The sequence below is a fragment of the Lissotriton vulgaris genome, chromosome 1_1 (genome assembly GCF_964263255.1).
Source record: "Lissotriton vulgaris chromosome 1_1, aLisVul1.2, whole genome shotgun sequence".
Taxonomy (NCBI): domain Eukaryota; kingdom Metazoa; phylum Chordata; class Amphibia; order Caudata; family Salamandridae; genus Lissotriton; species Lissotriton vulgaris.
The window spans coordinates 451,638,785-451,661,965 of record NC_141685.1 but is presented as its reverse complement, the minus strand read 5'-3'; the positions used below and the strand labels follow the sequence as shown (position 1 = coordinate 451,661,965).

Below are 23,181 nucleotides of genomic sequence, written 5' to 3'. Positions count from 1 at the left end.
ACCCCGCCTGCATATTTCTGTACCTGTCTTGCCTCTTTGTGCCCCTGTCCCACTTTTTTCTGCACCCCTCTTGCCTCTTTTTGCACCACAGTTGGTTCTTTCAGTACTGCTCTTGCTTCTTTCTTCACCTTACTTGCCTCTTTCTGCACTTCTCTTGCTTCTTTCTATACCACTGTTGCTTCTTTCAATAATTCTCTTGCCTCTTTCTGCAGTTTTCTTCTGTCTTTTTGTATCCCTCCTGCCTCTTTCTGTACCTTTCTTGCCTCTTTGTCCACCTCTCCTTCCTCTTTCTGTACCCCTCTTGCCTCTTTTTAAACCTCTGTTGGTTCTTTTTGAGCTGCTCTTCCTTCTTTCTGCACCTCACTTGTCTCTTTCTGCACTTCTCTTGCTTCTTTCTACACCTCTGTTGCTTCTTTCTGCTCCTCACTTGCTTCTTTCTGAACCCTTCTTGCCTCTTTCTGCCTCTAATTCCCTCTTTCTGCATCTCTCTTGCCTTTTTTTGCACCCTTGTTCCCTCTTTCTGCACCGTTCCTGCCTATTTTTACATCGCTCTTGCTTCTTTCTGTACCTCAGTTGCTTCTTTCTGCACCCTTTGTGCCCCTTCAGCACTTCTCTTGCTGCTTTCTGCACTTCTCTTCTTTCTTTCAGCAACACTCTTGCATCTTTCTGTACCTCGCTTGTCAATTTGTGCATCTCTCCTACCTCTTTTTGCACCTCTGTTAATTTGTTCTGCACTTCTTTTGCTACTTTCTGTACTTCTTTTGCAAATTTCTGTATCCTTCGTGCCTCTTTCTGCACCCCCTTCCCTCTTTCTGTACCTTTCTTGCCTGTTTCTGTACCTTTCTTGCCTGTTTCTGCACCTCTCTTGCCTCTTTCTGCACCTCTCTTGCTTTTTTCTGCACCCCTCTTGCCGTTTTCTGCCGTTCTCTTGCCTCTTTCTGCACCTCTTTTGCTTCTTTCTGCACTTTACTTGCCTCTTTCTGTACCCATCTTGCCTCTTTCTGCACCTCTGTAGGTCCTTTCTGCACTGCTCTTGCTTCTTTATGCACCTCTGATGTAGAGGTAGTTTTAACCCCCCTGCCCTATTATGTACTAGGGCCTTACAGGGGAGGTCATACCAATCACAGCGGAACCCCAACCCACAGTGTACCCTAGTGTATAGGTGTTTTCACAGTATTCAAAGTGTCTTTTAGAATAGCACTGGCTCCGGGCCCGGTTAGTCAGTCAGTTACATCCAGTACTAGTTAGCCAACAAGTTGGGGGCGCAGTAGGACTTTGCAACAAGGTCTCTTTCTACACCTCTGTTGGTTCTTTCTGCATATCTCTTGCTTCTTTCTGCACCCCTCTTGCCTCTTTCTGCACCCCTCTTGCCTCTTTTTGTGCCCTTGTTCCCTCTTTCTGGACCTTTCCTGCCTGTTTCTGCACCTCTTTTGCTTCTTTCTGTACCTCTGTTGTTTCTTTCTGCACTTCTCTTGCCTCTTTCTGCCCCTTTCAGCACCTTTGTTGCTATTTTCTGCACCCTCCTGCCTCTTTCTGCACCTCTCCTGCCATTTTGTGCATCTCTCCTTCCTTTTGCTGAACCCCTCTTGCCTCTTTTTGCACCTCTGTTAATTCTTTCTGCACTGCTCTTGCTGCATCTCATTTGAAAATGTCTGTATCCCTCATGTCTCGTTCTGCACCCCTCTTCCCTATTTCTTCACCTCTCTTGCTTCTTTCTTCTCTTCTCCTGCTTCTTTCTGCACTGCTCTTGCTTCTTTCAGCACATCTCTTGCAAATTTATGTAGCCCTCTTACCTCTTTCTGCACCCCGTTCCCTCTTTCTGTGCCTTCCTTGCCTGTTTCTGTACCTCTCTTGCCTCTTTCGGCACCTTTGTTGCTTCTTTCTTTACTTCTCTTGCTTGTTTCTGCACCCCTCTTCCTGTACCCCTTTTGGCTTTTTGTGCACCTCTTTTGCCGTTTTCTGCAGTTCTCTTGCCTCTTTCTGCACCTCTTTTGCTTCTTTCTGCACTTTTCTTGCTTCTATCTGCACCTCTTACTCAGAGGTAGTTTTAATCCCCTGCCCTATTATGTACTACAGACCCCCCAGGATATAGCGGCATGGATTAGCAAATTTAGCGGCACAAAAATGGAAATTTAGCGGCACAAATATGGAAATTTAGCGGCAATTTTGCGGCATTTTATGTAGCCATTTTTCCTACAACAAGCACAGATATCTTAGTTTTTTTAGTTATTTAACAACATGAAGCTATGTATATTTGGTTTCTTTACAATATAGACACTTTGGGGTAGATTTACAAGCCCCTTGCGCTGCTTTTACGCCGCCGTTGCGTCACTTTTGTGACGCAGGGCGGCGCAAAAGATGCACCATGGTACAACTTGACGCCGGAGAGTACGGCCAGGGTGCGGATAGTACGGCCCATGTGTGCAGAATCCGGCCCACCTGCGGATGTAAAGATACGACTCGCAAACGATCTCTGTAAATACTAAAAGTCATAAAGTTAGACCTTTGTCTAAGATTACCTTTGGGAATCGGCCCATAAGTTTCTCATTGCTTAAATAGATGTAATTTCTGATATTTATGTTTCCCTCGTCTTCATTGCTTGATTTGCTTGTGAGAAAGTGTCATTCATAATCGTTGAAATGTAACTCATATTCACACTGAAAGTATGAAAATGTCAGACATTGCAATCTGAAGCCTTGACAGTTATGCTGTTTTATTTACGAATAGAGGCCACTATTATTTTGGTGCCAGCGCGTACTTTCTGTTCCGGAGAACACTGCTTGTTGGTGGTGCAGCAGATCGCAGAGTGTTGTCACGAAGGAAACAGTGGAAAACCACTCGAGAAAGTTTTAAATCTTTCTGTTTGAGAAAATTCAACAACAAGTAGTGAATCCCAAAAAGAAATTGCTGCTCCTCAACAAAAGCGTAAAAATGAGATCGTTATTCATTACCAATCAATGCTTGGTTTTAACATTAAATGCACCGCACAATTAATTGTTTACCAGAGAGGCTTTTAATTGGGCACCTGCAAAGAGAGGCACTGTGGCATTATATGTGCCTCGGAGATCAGCACCTCTCCCCCTTCGTGAACATCACGAAGAAAGGAAGGAAGGCCTGTCCAAAGAGCCAGCACCTGTCCGTCAGACAGTACGGGGGGGGGGATAAGAGCAGGCGCCCTTAGCTCGAGCCATCAGTGCAGAAACAGCAGGCGGCCTTAGCTTTGACCAATGTGCAACCAGCAGGCGGTGGTGACGGCTTGTAGGTTGGCTGGAGAGGCAGGCAGACAGCCACAAACACGCCAGGTACGGTAAACTACCCAATCCACAGGCGATAGCTGCACAATTGTTAAATGGGCTGGCGCTGGGCTTGACACCTTCAGTCCTTCCTAATGTTTCTGTCACGCTGTGACTTGTAGGTTTGCAAATTCGTGTTGACTGAATCTCCAAGACGCGCTGGAGGTGTCTGATTTCACACCAGCCCTTGTGGCAGCTTTGCAAAGGAATCCCTGACAAAGATCTTTCAGCATGCTGTGTGAAAAGGATTAACGCTCACACGCATGCACGCACGCTGTCTGTCACACACACTCTTACGCACACATGGCTGTATGTGTCTTTTGATATGGTACATACACACAGACCCCCCAGGATATAGCGGCTTTTGTAAAAATGCTGCGATTTCTAGAAAAATGCCGATTTCGCGGGCACTTTTGTAAAAATCGCGGCATTTTTTCAAAATTGCCGATTTCGCGGCAAATCGCGAAATCGCGATATCCTGGAGGGTCTGACTAGGGCCTTATAGGGGAGGTCATACCTATCACAGGGGTACCCCAACCCATAGTGTACCCTAGTGTATGTAGGTGATTTCACTGTATTCTAAGTGTCTTTGAGCATAGCACTGGCTCCGGGCCTGGTTAGTTGGAGTCAGTTACCACCAGTACTAGTCAGCAAAAAGTTGGGGGCACAGGATGACTTTGCAACAAGGCATCCTTCTGTACCTCTGTTGGTTCTTTCTGCATATCTCTTGCTTCTTTCTGCACCTTTCTTCGTCTTTCTGGACTTCTGTTGCCTCTTTCTGCATTTCTCTTCTTTCTGTGCCTTTCTTCCTCTTTCTGCATATGTCCTACTTATAAAGGCATAGTTAGAAATTAGCATTTAAAAATCCTTAGAAATTCACTGGAAAAAAATAGGTTTCAGGGATTTATAGTTTGAAAATAGCAATTAAAAAACCTTTGAAATTCACTGAAAAAAACATAGGTTTTAGGGACATTATAGTTTGAAATTAGCATTTGAAAAACCTTTGCAATTCACTGAAAAAGCCATAGGTTTCAGAGACGTTCTAGTTTGAAATTAGCATTTAAAAAACCTTTGAAATTCACTGAAAAAACATAGGTTTCAGGGACGTTCTAGTTAGAAATTAGCATTTAAAAAACCTTAGAAAGTCACTGAAAAAACCACAGGTTTCAGGGACGTTCTAGTTAGTTGGACATTTCGGTCGTACAAAACCAGAGAAATTTGGCCGTTATAGTTAGTTGAGGTAACTATAACTCGCGCCCCCGCAATGCACTTCTGATGCCGTCACATATTACATCACTCATGATATGGTCAGTGACATCACCGATGACATCACTGATGTGCTCTAATTCCAGAATACTTAAAACGTTCCAGATGTGTAATACAGTGGGCCATTAAAAAAAAATTATAATAAGGACTGGACTTTCTGAGGATGACATGTGGCAATGATGAACACATTTTATTCAATACTTAGTTTAGTGGGCTTTGAGTCATTCTCTTTAAACCACTGGCTTATTTTTCTCTGAAACCTTCAGCCATAGGCTTCAGACATTGTTAATCACATCTTGGATCAACCCACAGAAATATTTGGATTGTGTGTCGTTTTGCCTCCATTGATATGGATTAAGACTATTTTACAGTCAGCAAGTGGCCCTCTAGCATTGGGGAGCACAAGCAACAAAACCATCGGGAAATCATGGAATAAAGGTTTGGATTTTAACATGGGGTTTGGAGGTACCTATTTTTGAGGCTGGCTGCCCACAAAATAAAACAAAGATTTGGGGGCGGTGGGCGGAGTATAGAGGTATATACTTAGAGCCCATTCCACCTAGGGAGGAGGCAGTGCAGTGGAGATAGTATGGGACTAAGATATGAAAGGCAATAAGTTTTAAAGGAACTGCTTCACTGTTAATAAGAACATAAGTGGTGCTATAGGTGCAGAAATATGACAGTGCAATGGGGGGCAGTTAATGGGGGTTCAATATATATGTATGTATGTATGTATGTATGTATGTTTGTTTGTTTGTTTCCGGGCACACTTCCTCACGATAAAGGACGGCACCGACTCCGTGAGTTTGCTCAAGGTTGAAAGCTTATTTTACAAAAGCTGCTGAAAAGACGCGTTTCGGCGGAAGCCTCCGCCTTGCTCACTTCACCTAACAAAATGTGATTACAAAACATATATCCCTCTGAACAGACACAGTTCCCGCACTGTGATTGGTATCTAGTTACCATGTGTTAAGGCAACAGACATAGAAAAGTTTCTATACATCATCCCAAAGGTTCGTGCAAAGTTACATCTTTGGGTAAGGGAAAACAAATATATATATATATTTTCACAGAAAAACCATAGGTTTCACACCAGTTATAGTTAGGAATTAGCATTTAAAAAACCTATTAAATTCACTGAAAAAACCATAGGTTTGACACCAGTTATAGTTAGCTGGAAATTTTATTGACATAAAACCATTGAAATTCCCACGTTATAGTTAGTTGGACTCACTATAACTTGCTCGCCTGCAATGCACTGCTGATGACCTCACATATTATTGTGTCATTTGAGATGTCATCAGTGATGTCACTGACCTTGTCATGAATGATGTAATATGTGACATCATCAGCAGTGGATTGCGGGTGCGCGAAATATAGTTAGTACAACTAATTATATAGGAGCAATTCCAATGGTTTTGTATGAGTGAAATGTCCAGCTAACTAGAACACCCCTAAAACGTATAGTTTTTTGAGTGAATTTTAAAGGTTTTTAAAATGCTAATACCTAACTATATAAGGCCTGAAACCTATGTTTTTTTCAGTGAATTTCAAAGGTTTTTTTAATGCTAATTCCTAACTATATAAGACCTGAAAGCCCACCAGGAATCTCCAGTATGCGCCAGGGGACTACATTGCAGAGAGGTGTAATGAAGCCATGCCCCTTTTTACACCTCTCTGCAACGCAGCCCCCGTGCATGTTTGAAGAGGGGGAACTAATTCCCCTTGCATACTTGGGGCCCCTGGGGGCCAACTAGCCCACCTGGAACCTCCAGTATGCGCCAGGGGGCTGCATTGCAGAGGTGTAATGAGGCTATGACCCTTGTTACACCTCTCTGCAACGCAGCCCCCTGCCACGTTTGCAGAGAGGGAACTAATTCCCCTTGCATACTGGGGGTCCCTGGGGGCCAACTAGCCCACCAGGAGCCTCCAGTATGCGCCAGGGGGCTGCATTGCAGAGAGGTGTAATGAGGCCACACCCTTTTTTACACCTCTCTGCAACGCAGCCCCGTGCATGTTTGAAGAGGGGGAACTAATTCCCCTTGCATACTAGGGGTCCCTGGAGGGCAATTTGCCCACCTGGAACCTCCAGTATGCGCCAGGGGGCTGCATTGCACTGAGGTGTAATGAGGCTATGCCCCTTTTTACACTTCTCTGCAACGCAGGCCACTGGCGCGTTTGCAGAGGGGTGACTAATTCCCCTTGCATACTGGGGTTCCCTGGGTCATATCTGCCCAAACACCGATATTCCGAACGATTGAAAATGACTTTTCTTGAGAAACATTTGGATTTGGATTATCATGTCCTATACTTTGGAATTTTTGAAAGACTGACTTTGAGGATGCTATAAATTACTCAAGTCTGCCCGAATTGTGTGGGTAAAATTGATACCTAGTCACTTTGAATAAGAATGTACTTACGTCTCGTCTAACATTTGGAAGAAATATCTAGTTATATGACAACAGGATACCGACATAACTTGAAGGAAATAAGAACGCTCTGAAGACGTTCTGTTGTACAGAACAAAACGTATTGGCTGGCTGTGGTACATAAACTTAAGGAAAATAAAAGCATTTAAATGTACACCAAGATTCAGCGCTTCAATAAGGACTCTAAGTGATATGATTTGATTGGACTTATTGTGCAAGTGGTGCTGTGCCAAACTTTGGAATATTCTCCACTACTCTCTACTACTTACTCTCTCCTACTCCACTACTCTCAAATACTCACTCTCTACTACTCATTCTCTACTACTCTACTACTCTACTACTCTCTCTCTACTACTCACTCCCTACTACTCACTCCCTACTACTCACTCTCTACTACTCACTCTCTACTACTCTCTCTACTACTCACTCTTTGCTACTCACTCTCTACTACTCTCTACTACTCTCTCTCTACTACTCTCTCTCTACTACTCACTCTACTACTCACTCTCTACTACTCTCTACTACTCACTCTCTACTACTCACTCTGTACTTCTCACTCTCTACTACTCTCTCTACTAGTCTCTACTACTCAATCTCTACTACTCTCTACTATTCTCTCTCTGCTACTCACTCTCTACTACTCTCTACTACTCACTCTTTACTACTCTCTACTACTCACTCTCTACTGCTCCCTACTACTCACTCTACTACTTACTCTCTACTACTCACTCTACTACTTACTCTCTACTACTCACTCTCTACTACTCACTCTCTACTACTCACTCTCTACTCTCTATTACTCACTCACTACTCTCTACCTCTCTCTACTAGTCTCTACCTCTCTACCGTTATCTCTCTACCTCTACACCTCTACCTCTCTACACGCACACACATACACACATATATATGCATGCATATTTATATATATATATATATATATATATATATATATATATATATATATATATATATATATATATATATATATATATATATATATATATACATACATATAACCAAAAAGACAGGTGTCACCCTGTAGCACTCTGCATGGAAACACCAAACACAGTTGAACATGAACTCCTCCTTTAATGTGGGCAGCAGTAAAAGCATGCAGATCCCCAGCACAAGAAATTGCCAAACATGTTTCGGCCTCCATGCCCTTGTTCACTGGCTGTAATCAACTTAGTCCCTGCAGCTGTGAGGACTGTTAAGCAAGTAGCCCCACCCAAGTGGGACTTCCTTAGCCTGATGGCATTCTGGGATATGTAGTCCTTCATTACCCATAGTGGATGCAGACCGGGGCTGTTGTATACAAATTAAAACCATAGTGGGTCCCGCGGCAGGAAAATGCGCCACTGTCTGCGGATTTCTTTATCCCCACAGAATTCGGCATGCTCAACTCCTGTGCGTGCCAATAACTGCAGGCACGCAGGCCCGCTTTCTTGTGCGGCAGGGCATCTCCGCGGCGGAGCACGCCGCAATCCAAATCACCAAAAAGACAGGTGTCACCCTGTAGCACTCTGCATGGAAACGCCAAACACAGTTGAACATGAACACCTCCTTTAATGTGGGCCGCAGGAACAGCATGCAGATCCCCACCACAAGAAATGTGGGGATCTGCATGCTGTTCCTGCTGCCCACATTAAAGGAGGTGTTCATGTTCAACTGTGTTTGGCGTTTCCATGCAGAGTGCTACAGGGTGACACCTGTCTTTTTGGTGATATACATACATATATAAACATATATAATCTGTATATCTATATAAATACAAATATAAATGCATGCATACATAAACATATATGCATACAGATGCATGTTATTTACATGAAAGTTTAAAAAACACTAATAAAAGCAAAGCTAAAAAGCCACCTCATTACAAACAGAATGGCTTTAACTTAAACGAGGGCGAGATCTAATGCATTTTCAATGCTTGTTTACTTTGGTTCCATCAAGAAGGCATTCAGATGTGTCACACATTTGCCATAAATTCTGAATGTTAGCACTCTAGTTGCTCATTAGATCACTGTAGTAAAGCTACTGCTTACCAGGGAAGTCTGCTGCTGGTATTCAAAGTGCATGTTTCATTCTGCATGTCAGAATTTTTTTAATGAAATAGAAGAGGATTTGAGAAGTCACTCAAAATGATCCCTAATTTTTCTTTCTGAAGCACTAATCCTACTTTCTATGCCAAAATGAACCCCCTCATTTTGTTCCTTTTTAAATTAAATGTTTTCAGACTTACCACTTCATTCCAATCAAGATGGCTTCTGGTGTGCCATACTTTTGTCATAAGTAAGACTGTTAGCGCTCTAGTTGTTCTTTAGAACACTCTGGGACATTCTGTCATTGGGCTACATCTGGGTGATATTTGGGCTACATTTGGGCTCTTTTGTCTCTGGTGGCCATCTTGGGAGACTGCATGTCAGAATTTTTTAATTAAATAGAAGAGGATTTGAGAAATCACCCAAAATGTGCCCTAATTTTTCTTTCTGCAGCACTAATAATACTTTCTATGGCATAATATACCCTCTAATTTTGTTCCTTTTTAAATTAAATGTTTTAAGAGTTACCACTTTATTCCCATCACGATGGCTTCAGGTGTGCTATACCTTTGTAATAAGTAGGACTGTTAGCGCTCTAGTTGTTCTTTAGGAACACTCTAGGAGGCTGCAGTAGAACTCAAAGGAATCAACTGACAGTCTCTGTCCTTGTTGGATGTACATGTTTTACTGAGAATGTTAGACTTCATTTTCACATGACTGAGAAAGATAATGTGAATTTACAGAAAATATGCTTTCAGTTTAGCTTATAGATCCCATTCCAAACCACTGTGGGAAAATCATGAGATATTAGTTTCCTTTCAAACATGATTCATGATATCGCAGCAGAAGGCTTTTTCACATGGTAAAATCACCTTAGAACACACCACAATTCCTAAAATGAGTATGGTACCATCAACAAATGATTTATAATGTAACTAAAGTCCTAAAACCCTCTATTAACTACAATGCTTTTTAATGAGGTGCTATCATGTATATTGGTCCAAAGATGGCTGCCAACACTTCTTGGATGAAGTGCTGACAGCCAATCAGATCAGATGTGTGGTTAGGCTCCGCCCAGATATATATATATTTTTTTACCTAAATTACTCAAAATCCACTGGAGCACATATCTTGAGACATAGCAAAGGCACATCGGGCTACCATTCCCTACAATTTTGCCAAGTTTTGTGGAAATCCATTCAGCCGTTCTGGCTAAAGTGAGTCCAACCGCCCTATGGAAATTAACAAGGAAAAACATGTTTTGGGACCCCCCTTTTATCTCGGCCCCCGCTTGACGAATCCCCCCCAAACTTTCAGGGAAGGAGCGGAGCGCAGCGAGGCAAATGTAAGGAAAATTACAGGCAGATTCCTCAACCTGCGCCAAAGTTATTCCCAATAGAATGTTGCGGATTTCCTATAGAAAGCAATCCTAACTATAACTACCTACTGGCGACTGCCAGTAGGTAATATATATATATATTTATATTTATATATATATATATAGATATAGATATAGATATAGATATAGATATATTAATGTCAATGTCAATATGTTGTGTTTAAAATGTGGCAGAAGACCTCTGGTTGGAGGGTCTCTGCATTATATGTGTTCAATGACACAATAAAACATATCTATAAAAAATAAAAAAAATATGGAAACGGGTTCTACAGAAAAAGTGTTGCTTTATTTTCTGGAGCAGTCATATTTATGGATGATTTTGTATGGACTCGCTGCCCTGTACAAAAACAAGCATCGTGAAAACCAATTACTCGTCGTACAAACATCAAACCTATTGGCTAGGCCAGTGCTTGTTAAGCAATGTAACTAAATCTAGTTCCCAGCTGTTTAAAGTGCAGTTTCTAATACAGCAGTGAAAGTGCTTAGGATATGTTTACACCGCCTCCACGTAGCATTATTCCTTTCACGCCTCTTCTTTTCTCTCAGCAGAGAAAGATACTCCTTCACACCCTTTGGAGAAGGGACATCCCAGCAGAGACCAGACTCGGACAGTTGAGCTAGACGAGTAAGTTAATTTCAAAGTAATAAGTGGTCTGCAACCTGCATTTCGTTTATTTCAGATTGATTAACGAACAATGAGTGTTAAAAACGTTAAGGCAATGCATGTCAGCGATTTAGTTCCTCTCTTATTTCATGTTTTACCTAATCTTAGCTTCCTTAAGAGTTAGCTATTTGATCATGTGTTTTTTTCTGTGCATACTTTAAGCTGTGCCAGGTGTTTAAGTGGGGGCTTTGATTGAGCGCTCTGACTCTGAAGCCAAAGCAAAGTGCCTGTCAGTGGTTTGGCCTCTCTGCAGAGCACACAGAACAATGGTCATGTATTCCAGTTGCAATTGCAATGCTGTGGAAATGTGTGTGGAGGGGTGTACAGCTGGCAAAATATTTACAGGGCAAAAGAAAATAATTTGCATAAATGTTAGTGAGTGCAGTTTACGTTTGGAAGTGGTGATGTGAGGTAGTGCGTTCAGGGAAGACTGAAAAGAGGGTGCTGAGGTGGCAAAATATTTACTGGGCAAAAGGAAATAAATTGCTTAAATGTGAGCGAGTGCAGTATATGTTTGGAATTGGTGAAGTGAGGGAGATGTGAGTGAGTGCATTTGGGGAAGACTGAATAGAGTGTGCTGCAGAGAAAAGAGAGATGGTTGAAGGTGTGCAGATGGACAAGATGTGCAGAGAAAAAGGGCAGATATATCTACCAAAGTGCACATAACTGAGGGCCAATCCTCCTTCCACAGGCCTCATTGAAGTTTCAGAATTGAAACATTTTAAAGGCTAATTATTCATAACAAATCCTTGTTGTTACTTATTTATCTTAAACAGCTAACACCCATTGACAAAGACAATCGTACCGACAGGTTTTAGGTGTAGGTCAGTTGTTGTGTTATATATCTGGATGCAATTCCATCTCAGAGAGAAACTAAAATGCTGGTCGGGTAGCACACTACAGAAATCACAGAATGTATTTTACATGTTACATTTTAGAGAGCTCCCACATTTTTCATCCCACTTAAAGACCTGTCTTCACTCAAAAATAGACTCTACTAAAACTGATTGCAGTCAGCAGCTGTGAATCCTTGCCAATGCCTGGTTAGAGCATTTTCTTCCAAAGTTGATGCTGCATGGAGTGCAAGACACTGAGCTAGCACATACTTTAAATTTTTAAATCTGTTTTATTGAAGATTTTAGAGAAAAAAGGTGCATCTCCAGTATGTCCCAAAGTTTATGCAGCCAATCTGCCTGCGAGGGTACTGCTTCCGTGCCCCATCTGGTTAGTAGAATCTGTTTTGCTGCCCCCAGCGCTAGGATGATCGTTTTGCCACTGTGTCATCGAAATGGGTAGGTGAGTGGGTTAGGAAGACCTAGGAGTATTTAACTCGGAAATGTCAGTTTGAAACATGGCATTCACCATTTCCAAAGCCTTAGTCCAAAAGGGTTTTAATATATGGCTGTGCCAGAGGATGTGCATAAGTGTGCCTTGTTGCCCGCAATGTTGCCAGTATTGCCCATCACTCATCCCGAGTGGCGAACTTGGCAGAGGTTTTGTACCAGTGATGAGCTATTCTAGGAGCATTTCTTTGCTAGTGCTATTGTGCGCTGACGTGCACACTCAGTGGAGAATATCATTCGATTCTCTATCCATGAATGTTCGTTTTCACTCTTTCCCATCTGGCTCGAGCTGGCGAGGCAGGGGGGCTCAGTGGCATTATCAGTAAGGAGTAAAGATCGAAGAGGAGCTTCTTATCTGCAGTTCACACAAGGATTGACTTCTCAAAGGTTGTCAATGTCTTGCTTGCATGTGGGCTTATCTAGGACTGGGTCACCCAATGTACTACCGTCCGGTATTGCCAACATGCTGTATCAGGCAGGCCATAACATGTTTTTAGTGTTGAGAAGTCCATGAGCCCTGACTCATCAAACAGGTCCCCTATTTGTCTACATTTGGCTACTTGCCAGGTCTTAAACGCCGACCCCGTGGCTGCTGATGGAAAATCTGGGTTACGGATCAGGGGTGATTGTGGTGGGATAAGGGTGGAGAGATTGTGCCGCAGCTGTACCGTTTCCCAAACCTAAATCGTAGCTCTTACAACCGGTTAAATGTAGACTTCCATTGGCCTATGTGGTTTCGGTAGCCAGAGTATTTTCCAGATATGGGTAGCCGCTATGGCCTGATCTATAAAACACTTGTGCTGTCCCGCTAGCGTACGGGACCATTCTACCATATAATGAAGTTTTGCTGCCTGATAGTAAAAACGAAGGTTCAGAACTCCCAAGCCACCTACACATAAGGAAAGGCACGCTCTGGCATTAGCCATCCTTGCCCGCTTTCCCTCCCAAATGAAATCCCATATAAGTGATTGTATTCTATCTCATATCTGTGGTGGGGGTTGGAGAGGCAGTGTTTGCATGACTTATAGGAGTGACTTATAGGAGTGGCTAAGCGCCCCATCCACGAGAGACTGTGGGGTTTCCATTTGGTGAGGTGGTTCCTCACAAGCATTAGAAATTTCCCATAATTGTGTGCGGTGGTGGCCGTAAGTGTTGGGTACACTTGTATTACTAGGTATAGAATTCTGTTCTCAGCCCATATGTACAGGTATTGAGTGTGGAGTCAAGCACGGTCTGCCTCGGAAACCGTCAGTTCAAGGATGAGAGATTTTTGGGAGTTGATTTTAAACAATGAGGCTGTTTGGCACGCGGTTAGCTCTAGCTCTGTTATGATGGCTGCTAAGGAGGTGTCTGGGTCAGTGAGGGTCAAAAGAACATCGTCTGCATACAGCATTATCTTGTGTCCCCTCCCTCCCATCAAGATGCCTGACACTTGGGTGTTGGTTCTTATTCGTTCTGCCAATGGCTCCATATGGAGCGCGAATAATAAAGGGGACATGAGGTAGCCCTGTCTGGTCCCTCGTTCTATGGAAAAGTTAGACGATTTATCCCTATTCACTTGTATACTGGCTAGGGGAACCGTATAACATGCATGGATCCAGCTTCGAAATCGAGATCTGAGGCCTATTCGTTCCAGCACGTGATACAAGTAGTGCCAATGCACCGGATTGAATGCTTTTTCAGCATTGATTGTCGCAGCAGGGCCAGTACTTGAGAGTGATGAACCTTGTCCAGGAGATAGCAAAGCCTTTTTTATTGTCACCACACCCTCACTCTAGGATAAATCCAGCTTGGTCAGAGTCTACCAGTCCCTGTACGTAAGGGGCATGCCTATGAGCCAGGATGCTTGTAAATATTTTCGCATCAACATTTAGGAGGGAAACCGGGCAGTATGATGCACAGTCTTTAAGATCCTTTCCCGGTGGGAATCACTGTGATAGTCGTGTGGAACATTGATTCCGGTAGTCTACCCTCTTTACTTAGTGAGTTATACAGTTGTGTCAGAATTGGCGCTATGTGGGGACCTAAAAATGTGTAAATGTCTGCTCCATATCCGTCCGGCCCTGGTGCTTTGTTAGGTTGTAGCTTCTGTATGGCAAGTAGGACTTCCTGTGTAGTAATGTCCTCTTCTAGGTCTGTAAAAATGGCTGCTCCCACGACAGTAGGGATTGCCGAAGTTAGATACTTTTCCACATCCACGTCCTGAAGGGCGGCGGACAGCCATTGAGCCAGAACGGGTGTGGACTGTGTCTAGGCCCTTGGTCTGTCCCTCCAACTGACGGTGCTTCTCCCTTTCTTCTCTATTGTAGCCTGCAGTTATCCCAATAAAGTGTCCTCTAAGGACTACCTTTAAGGTTTCGAATAGTGTGCTAATGAAGGTCTACGGGGTGTCGTTGAGTTCCAAATAAGTGTGCAATGCTGTCAGTGTGTCTGACTGTACTTTGTCATAGGTGAGGAGTTTTATGTTTAGTCGCCAGTGGGGGGAAGAGGGTTTTGTCCACTGGGTATAAAGCGTAGGACAAGAGGGGAGGGGATCAGAGAGGGCCACTGCCCCAATCTCTACAGAACCCGTGGCTCAGGGGATTCCCGGGGTTATGAGGAAGTAGTCTATGCACGCATACATCTGCTGGGAGGCTGAGAAAAACGTATAGCCTACTTCGGTGGAGTGTGCCTCCATGTAATGTTTGAGTCCTGCTTCGTCTACGCATTGCCTGGTGCCAAATGTAAGTCCCTCGTCCTGTCCAAATCCTGGGTGCAGACCGGTCCCCACCCACATCCATTGCAATGTTGAACTCTCCTCTTACCACTAATTCTTTATCTGGGGAGGCTAGCAAGCGACCCAGTGTTTCTCTAATAAATGCTTCCTGCCTCTCATTCAAGGCATATATTGTAGCTATTGTGTACCTGTTCTGTAGTAGGGGATCTCTGTGTATAGTCATAATCTAGTGAATAGTCCCGCCCATGTGCGTGGACCCCGGCAATCAAAAATAATCTCTTAAGTTGTCAAATCATGCAGAAACTGCAAAGACACTTAAGAGAGAATTTAAAGACAAATAATGCAGCCTATATCCACAGGCTACACTGTCCAGTTCTTCAACTAGAAACTCCACCAAATAACACCACACAAAATACAGCCAGCCCAGTTTCTACCATAGAGAAACTTGCCTCCACCAGTAAAAGACTCTGGAATGATAGAGAGGAGGGCCTGGACAGACAAGCCCCATAGGCTGCCATTATGTGGCTTAAATAGGATACTGTGCCTTTAAGAGAACTTTCTAGAACTTTCTCCCAGTATCCCAGAATGCATAGCAGGTCCCTCTACTTTCAGTTCTTTTTTCCGGCTCCTGCTAACAGGACCCTGGCATTGAGCTCTCCCTTGTTTCAAGTGTTTATTAGATATTTTGGCACTTTTGTGTTTTAAAAGTGTTTCAGTTTACTTTCTTGGTGTTCTCCTTCTCTTTTGTGTGTTGGTTCAGGCGTTTTAGGGCTCTAAAATGCCTGGTCTTTTTGATAAGTGTCCAACATGTGGGAGGAAGAAGGCCAAGAGTGATCCACACGACGTCTGCATCGTCTGTCTCCCTGAAGATCATGTCCCTGAGGACTGTGTCATCTGCCAGCAGTTTACTGCTCGGACTCTAAGGGACAGGATGAAGATTAGGCTTTCAGGCCTTGAGGAGAGACGTCTGCAGGCTGCAGGTGGGTCTGGGCAGGCTGGGAAGGTTCCCTCTGCCTCTGCTGAGGCCTCTGGGGGGCTCCCCAGAGGCAGGAAGTCCAGCAAACGGTCCCGGTCTCCGTCGATGTCGATTGCATCGACGACGACGTCGAGAGGGATGACGGCGGTGTGTTCCCCTTCTCCCCGGGGCTCCGGGTCGAGACGAAGTGACGGCTCGACGTCGAAGGGCCTGGAGAGGTCGCCATCGAAGCCACCGTCATCGTCATCATCGACGTCGGAATCTTCCTATCGATGTCGGGGACGAAGTGACAAGCATCGGCGCTCACCGTCGAGGCATCGCCGTCGAAGCACCGGTCGGCGTCGAGGGGCTCCTCGACGTCGAGGGCATCGAGAAGGAGGAATCGACGCTCGTCGTCGAGGACGGAACGTTCGACGTCACGGAGGAAGAGGTCGACGTCGCGGGGACGGCGTTCGACGTCGAGGAAGAGGAGGTCGACGTCGCGGAGGCGGCGGTCGACGCTGGAGTCGCGGAGGCGATGTTCGACGCCGGAAAAGCGACGTTCAGCGTCGAGAAGAAAGAGGTCGGCGTCTAGGAGTCGTTCTGCCTCTCCAAAACGGCGCAAGAGGGATTCTGGTCCCAGAAGTCAGACTGCTTCTAGTGGAGGATGCAAGAGGAAGAGATCACCCGCTGATGGGGCTGGATCTCAGCCCCCTTCGCCTAAGGGGTCACCGGGCTCGGTGTACTCAGAGGTGTACACGCTATCTCGGCCTAGGTTGTCACCTGTACCTAAAGAGGATCCTCCCCCCTACCCTCCGCTTCCATCAGGCGACCCACCGCCACCAGTTCCTCCGCATGGGCTCGTCCCTTGGCCGGTGGTTCCTCCGCCGAGGTCCACTTCGCTGCCTTCTTTGCCTGTACCTCCTAAGGGGACCCCAAAACCAAAACCCCGAGAGGAGCCAAGGAAGACCCCACCACGGAAACCGGTGGAGCGGCCACGGGCTGGCAGATCTCGCTCTCGCTCTGGGAGGAGGAAGAGATCGCGACACAGATCGTCCACGCGGTCGAGACGCCGCCATAGGAGGCACGACTCTCGCTCTCGCACTAGATCCTCTGGTACCAGGGACTATTCTCCGACCTTGTCGGGGTCGCCAGACACGAGGGTGTCCCCGATTGATGACCTGGTGGCGTTCCATGATGTCCTTTTAAGGGGCGCTGCGAAGTTGGGCATATCCTTGACGGTGCCTACTCCTAAGACTTCAGTCATTTTTGAGACATTGCATCAGAAACACCTGTCTCGTCCACTCCTGCCTCTGGTGCCGGGCCTGGAGGAACCGGCTATGGCCCTTTTTCTCACCCCTGCGGTGACGAAGGCGGCTCCATCGAGGTTGCTGAAGAAGTACCGGGCTCCCGAGTCGGACCCGGCCTCTCTGAGGGCGGAACCCCCTCCGGACTCTGTCATTGTGACGGCGGCCCGCAAACAACATGCCACCACCCAGTCATCCACGTTTCCCCCGGATAAGGAGTCCAGATGGATGGATTCGGCATGGAGGAAAGTGTGTGGAACATCGGCTACCTCCATGAAGGCTGCGAGTGCCACGGCGCTGTTGGGACGCCACGACCGCGCCCTCTGGGACTCCCTCCAGCAGTTTGCGGAGCTCTTACCTCGCGAGAAGCGCGAGGACTTCCAGGAAGTGCTGAATGAAGGGATGCTGGTGGCTAACCAGATTATCAGCGCTGCAGCGGACTCTTCCCTGTTGGCGGCTCACGGGTTTTGCCATGGGGTTGACCAACGACGTCACGCATGGCTCCGTCTTACGTCCCTGAAACCGGACGCACAGCAGGGGGTAGCCAACCTGCCATTCTCCGGCGAGACCCTCTTCGGGAAGCATGCGGACAATGAGATGGCCCGCATGAAGGCGGAGGCCGAAACGCTCACGGCTGTGGGCCTGGAGAAGCCTAAAGACACGAAGAAGTCGTACCGCCCATTCCAACGGCGGTTCGGTGGGCAAGGCAGAGGACGTGGCCAGGCTTCGGGACAGTCGCAACAACAACAACAGTTCCGTAAGCCGTTCCAGAAGCGCCAGAAGGGCAGAGGAGGCCAGCAGTCGGCTCCGGCGCCCAAGGGCCAGGCTGGGTCTAGGCCCTAGGAACCTACTTCCCCTGGATCTGTTACCCACTCCTGTAAGGGGAAGCATTCAATTTTTTCTGGCAGATTGGAGAAAAATTACTCAAGACAAGTGGGTGCTGAATATTGTTTGCAATGGATACAGTCTTCGGTTCACGAGCCCTCCTCCGGCGATTCCTCTGGTCAGCTCGCGGTTTCAGCTGCGCGAGCTCCAGACGGAGGCCGATAGCCTGTTAAGGAAAAGGGCGATAGAAGACGTGCCTCTGTCCCAGAGAGGAAGAGGCCTGTACTCCCGGTTCTTCCTGGTTCGCAAGAAGGACAAGAGCGAGTTCAGGCCCATTCTGGACTTGCGACAGGCAAACAAATGGATTCAATATCCTCTGAGCACACACCTACAGTTCCCGTTTGTAATTCAAGCAAAAATCTGGCAAGTAACTCTTATATTTTATGTTGGTAAGACATTCTGTTTGGAGCCAAATGAGGATTATTTGGCAAATCTATTGGTGCTTGAGAGAACTTAATGGAATATACGATTTATTTTATGCCTCTTTTTTACAGACTGATAATTTACTTATGTTGGGACGACCCTATTGTAGCGTGAGGCAACTGTAAAATTTAGAGGTGATATATTACCCTTACCATGATTATTTACTTGGTTGTGGGTCTTGACTTTCAACACATATTTAGGGTGTACATCTAGATTGGAGTGGCTTTTCTACTTTCTTTCTCACTTCAAATCTATCCACTCTGCAGGCTATTACTTAACTGGAAGGTGGTTGGTACTTTCCCTCTTATAGCTAGCTATACGTAGTATGTGTAGTGATTGTGGGATATGTTTTATTTGATTACAGCCCTGAAGAAGTCGAGGTATTATACTGTACACGACGAAACACGTGTTGGCTGTTGTAATCAACTCTGAACATCTGATGATATACAAAGAAAAAGCAAGAAATAATACTACAAAGACTATTTACTCTGGAATTCTGACTTTTGATATTGACTTTGGGAATTTGTACATACAAATTCCACTCTTGAGGATAAGACTCTCCCTATCTCTCTTGTTGTTTATGAGTATTAAGCAGCGCACAGCTGTGAGAGTCTCTCTCTTTCTTTTTCCTAACCTAAGCTAGGAGACGTTCTCTCGGCTTACCCTTACCCTCTTAAATAGTGCCACTCACTATTTATTACCTTCTTTTGATTGCATAATGGCGAATCTGGGACTCACCTACTCTGAAGCAGAAATAGATGCTATTATGGCCGATCCCAATCTCTTTGCAGACCCGGCAATTTCACAAGCCATAGCACACACCTCAGACTGGGAGAAACTAACGGAACAAAAACGTGATCGTATCCGCACCATCTTACATGGTACGATTATGAAGCAATACCTCTCTTCAAACTCAGCACCAAAAGGCCTGCTGGTGACCAATGCCCCTCGCATCTTTCTAGATGATGCGCAATTTCGGAAAGATTGGGCCATGATCGCGTGGCACTGCACGCGTGACTGGCTCGTCTTAATAATCAAGACTGCCCTGCGTCTATCAGACACCCTACTGATAGAGATACAGGAAACGGAATCACAATTTAAAACAACTGTGACCGGTTATAAAAAGAAATTGGATGAGATTAATCGTGAAATGAATGAATACAAAGAAAACCTATTGCAGTCGAAATTAACCAAATTTCAGAAAGATCTCAAAAAATTCGAATTTAACAAAATTTACCCTTACGCTGCTCCTGAGTACACAGCAACAGCAAAAGGCCTGAGTGACTCAGATTCAACAGATGATAGTTCCTCGAATAGCAGCGGATCGAGCTCAGGCTCATTCAAACGAGGAGGGAGACGAGGAAACAGGGGCCATAGAGGCAATCAGAGATACCAGAATCATAACCAAGCACCAAGTTGGGCAATGGCACCACATGCTGGATATGGGCCTCCACCATTCCCCTTTCCACACCCACAATTTCCAATGATGGGTTGGAACCCAGGGTGGCATCATCCACCTCCCCAAAATCAATACCAACAGCCTTTTTTAGAACGGGGCCGCAGAGGCAGAGGGAAGAACAAGAGAACCCCCAACCAAGTCTCTTGGCAAACAGACGACGCTGTCGGGAACCGCACCAGGTGCCAGACACCGCAACCAGGGACGAGCAACCAGCAAGTCTGATTACAAATCTGTCGGATACCCAATTAACATCTGTGGAACAGCGAGTATTAGAGAAAGGGCTGGGCTTTGTACCCACAGCCCGCCCCGACAAATTTAAGCTACATTGCGAACTCACTGACTTTTTTCGCAAATTAAAACTAAAAGCCTTCTTTGAAGGAAAAGAGGACCCTAACGCGGAAGTGCGCAAAGGTGACACTGGTTTGAGACCAAAATCAACATTTGTACCCCCACCTCATTCTGTACCAGCTGCCATCACAGCTTTCGAACAAGCAGTGTTTCTGGATTTAGAAGCAAGCCCTGAACCACAGAACTACGGGAATTTCAGTGCCGAGGAGTATCTGGCACTGGAGAAACTCAAAAACAATACCACAATTACAATAAAACCTGCCGATAAAGGCGGTGGCATTGTAATTCAAAATACGACGGACTATGAGAAAGTTTGTGAGGAACTACTAAATGACATCAACAATTACCTTCCACTTACCGAGGATCCTTCTCCGGAACTCCAGAACCGCATTACCAACTTGGTTAAGGAAGCCGAATCGAGGGGACATATATCTAAAAATGAAGCAGATTTCCTCTCTATAAATAAGAACATTACTCCTTACTTTTATACTCTCCCTAAGACCCATAAAAACAAACTGCCGCCCCCTGGACGCCCGATTGTGTCAGGAATTGGGTCTTTACTGGAACCCTTGTCCACCTTCTGTGACCAGTTCCTAAAACCAATTGTTCAAAACACACCGACATACCTCAAGGATACAAAGAGCCTGTTACATCAATTGCAGACTATCACCTTTGAGCCAGATACCATCATCTTGGCAACTTTAGACATTGAGAGCCTTTATACCAGTATCCCGCAAGATGAGACAATCATGGTATTAAAAGCTGCTCTGAACTCTGTCACCTGGGAATACAATACTCCCAGAGAATTTATCACAGAATGCGCAACAATCGCACTCAAGGAAAATTTCTTCGCTTACCAAGGACGGCTCTTCCTGCAATGCTCTGGTACCTCGATGGGCAGTACATTTGCTCCCAGCATAGCGGGGTTGTATGTTGCAGATTTCGAGGCTAAAAACATACAGTCTATCAACAACCCGTTTGGCAGAAATATTTCGTACTGGAAACGGTACATTGATGATGTGCTGCTCATCTGGAAGGGCAGCATGGAACGACTAATGGAATTCCTCTGCTGGATTAACACCCTCAACAGGTATTTGAAATTTACCCATACAGTGAGCACCACGGAGGTGGTGTTCCTTGATGTGGTAATCACGATTAGTGGAACTACTCTGACTACGAAGACCCACTATAAAGCCACAGCCAAAAACAACTTGCTACGGTTCTCTAGCTTCCACCCTCGCCCGTTAAGGGAGAATCTCCCTTACGGACAATACTTACGTATTCGCCGGAACTGTAGCAATATAGTTGATTTTAAACGTCAATCAACTGATCTAACGACCAAACTGGCACAAAGAGGTTACCCAAGTCACCTTCTCAACAAAGGTTTCAAACGGGCACGGAACCAACCACGGGAAGCCCTTTTGGAACCCATCATAAAAACAACAACGGAAATTCCCTTGACTTGTGTAACCACCTACAGTGCATTATCCAACCAAATGAAAAAATCAATAAACAAGAATTGGAAAATTATCACAAGCAGCAAGAAGGATTGGCAGAAACCACTGTTTTCTTTTAAGAAAGGCCACAGTCTCAAAGATTCCTTGGTCCACACCAGACCCAAAGAACTACCTGCAACCCCTGTGAGGAGTGTCACTGATGCATGGAACCTACCCAAAGTCACAGGCCATTTCCCCTGTTCAAACTGCTCTGTCTGTCACCTGACAGCCCCCACCAAATCCTTGGCCCTTGAACCGGGAAAAACATGGTGGCAAAAAGCACATACTAATTGCAACTCTATTAATGTTGTGTACCTTGTTACATGCCCATGCTCACTTCGGTATGTGGGCATGACAACCAGAAAAATTAAACAACGGATATGTGAGCATAGAAGCAACATGAGGTGCAAAAAAACGACGACAAGAATGAGTGATCACTTTCTACAAACTAATCACACCACCAACGATCTAAAATGGACTGTGATTGAACAAATCCTTGGGGGCCCCAATATCTCTGAAAGACTGTTTGAAAAGGAACAACGGTGGGTATATCGCCTGGGCACCCATATCAATGGCCTCAATGACGATATACCTTGGGGCTCTGTCCTGAAGTAATGCCAAAGTAACCCCTGATCCGTAACTGTTCTAGTAAACTCCTGATGTCTGTGGTGCTTGTGTCCCACAATTATCTGACCAATATAAGTTAGACCCATAAAACTAATATCCATCTCATTTCATTTGGGTTATCTTTTATCCCTTTCATTACTGTAATTCTATCCCATGGGCCATGTCTGCCTATTCCTTATAATAGAGGGGTATATCGGCTCTCTATGCATACCATAACAAACTCCGCTTTGTTTACCTCTCCCCGCATTGGCCGTCAACTTCCGCGCATGCGCATTAAACAAGATTATCCGAGCCCCTTTGCTTCGGACAGGACAGCCGTTCAGGCACGCATGCGCGTCAAACAGCCCTGCCTGTCCGGAAGTGAGTATTCTCTACCGGAATAGGTTCACGCTCTATTCCTTTCCCGCTATTTTCACGCATGCGCAATACGCACGCCTCCCTTCCCGGAAGCGCAGACACGGGTTTCCTTACCGGAGACTCATAAAACCACCCACTCTCTCTCATTCCGGATCGACGAGACCCGGTC

At 45.3% G+C, this 23,181-nt stretch overlaps 1 protein-coding gene across 4 annotated transcripts in view; it reads left to right on the top strand.

The window, feature by feature from the left end:
• Window positions 1–23,181, top strand: part of ITGB3BP (integrin subunit beta 3 binding protein) — a 317,465-nt gene that overhangs the window by 167,273 nt on the left and 127,011 nt on the right. For 2 of the 4 annotated variants that reach the window (XM_086953560.1, XM_086953548.1), the window contains one exon: window positions 10,982–11,057. In XM_086953560.1, the coding sequence (XP_086809686.1) occupies window positions 10,982–11,057 (76 nt within the window). Of the gene's footprint in view, window positions 1–10,978; window positions 11,058–23,181 lie in introns of all 4 variants that reach the window. The other 2 variants (XM_086953554.1, XM_086953540.1) reach the window with 1 other exon arrangement.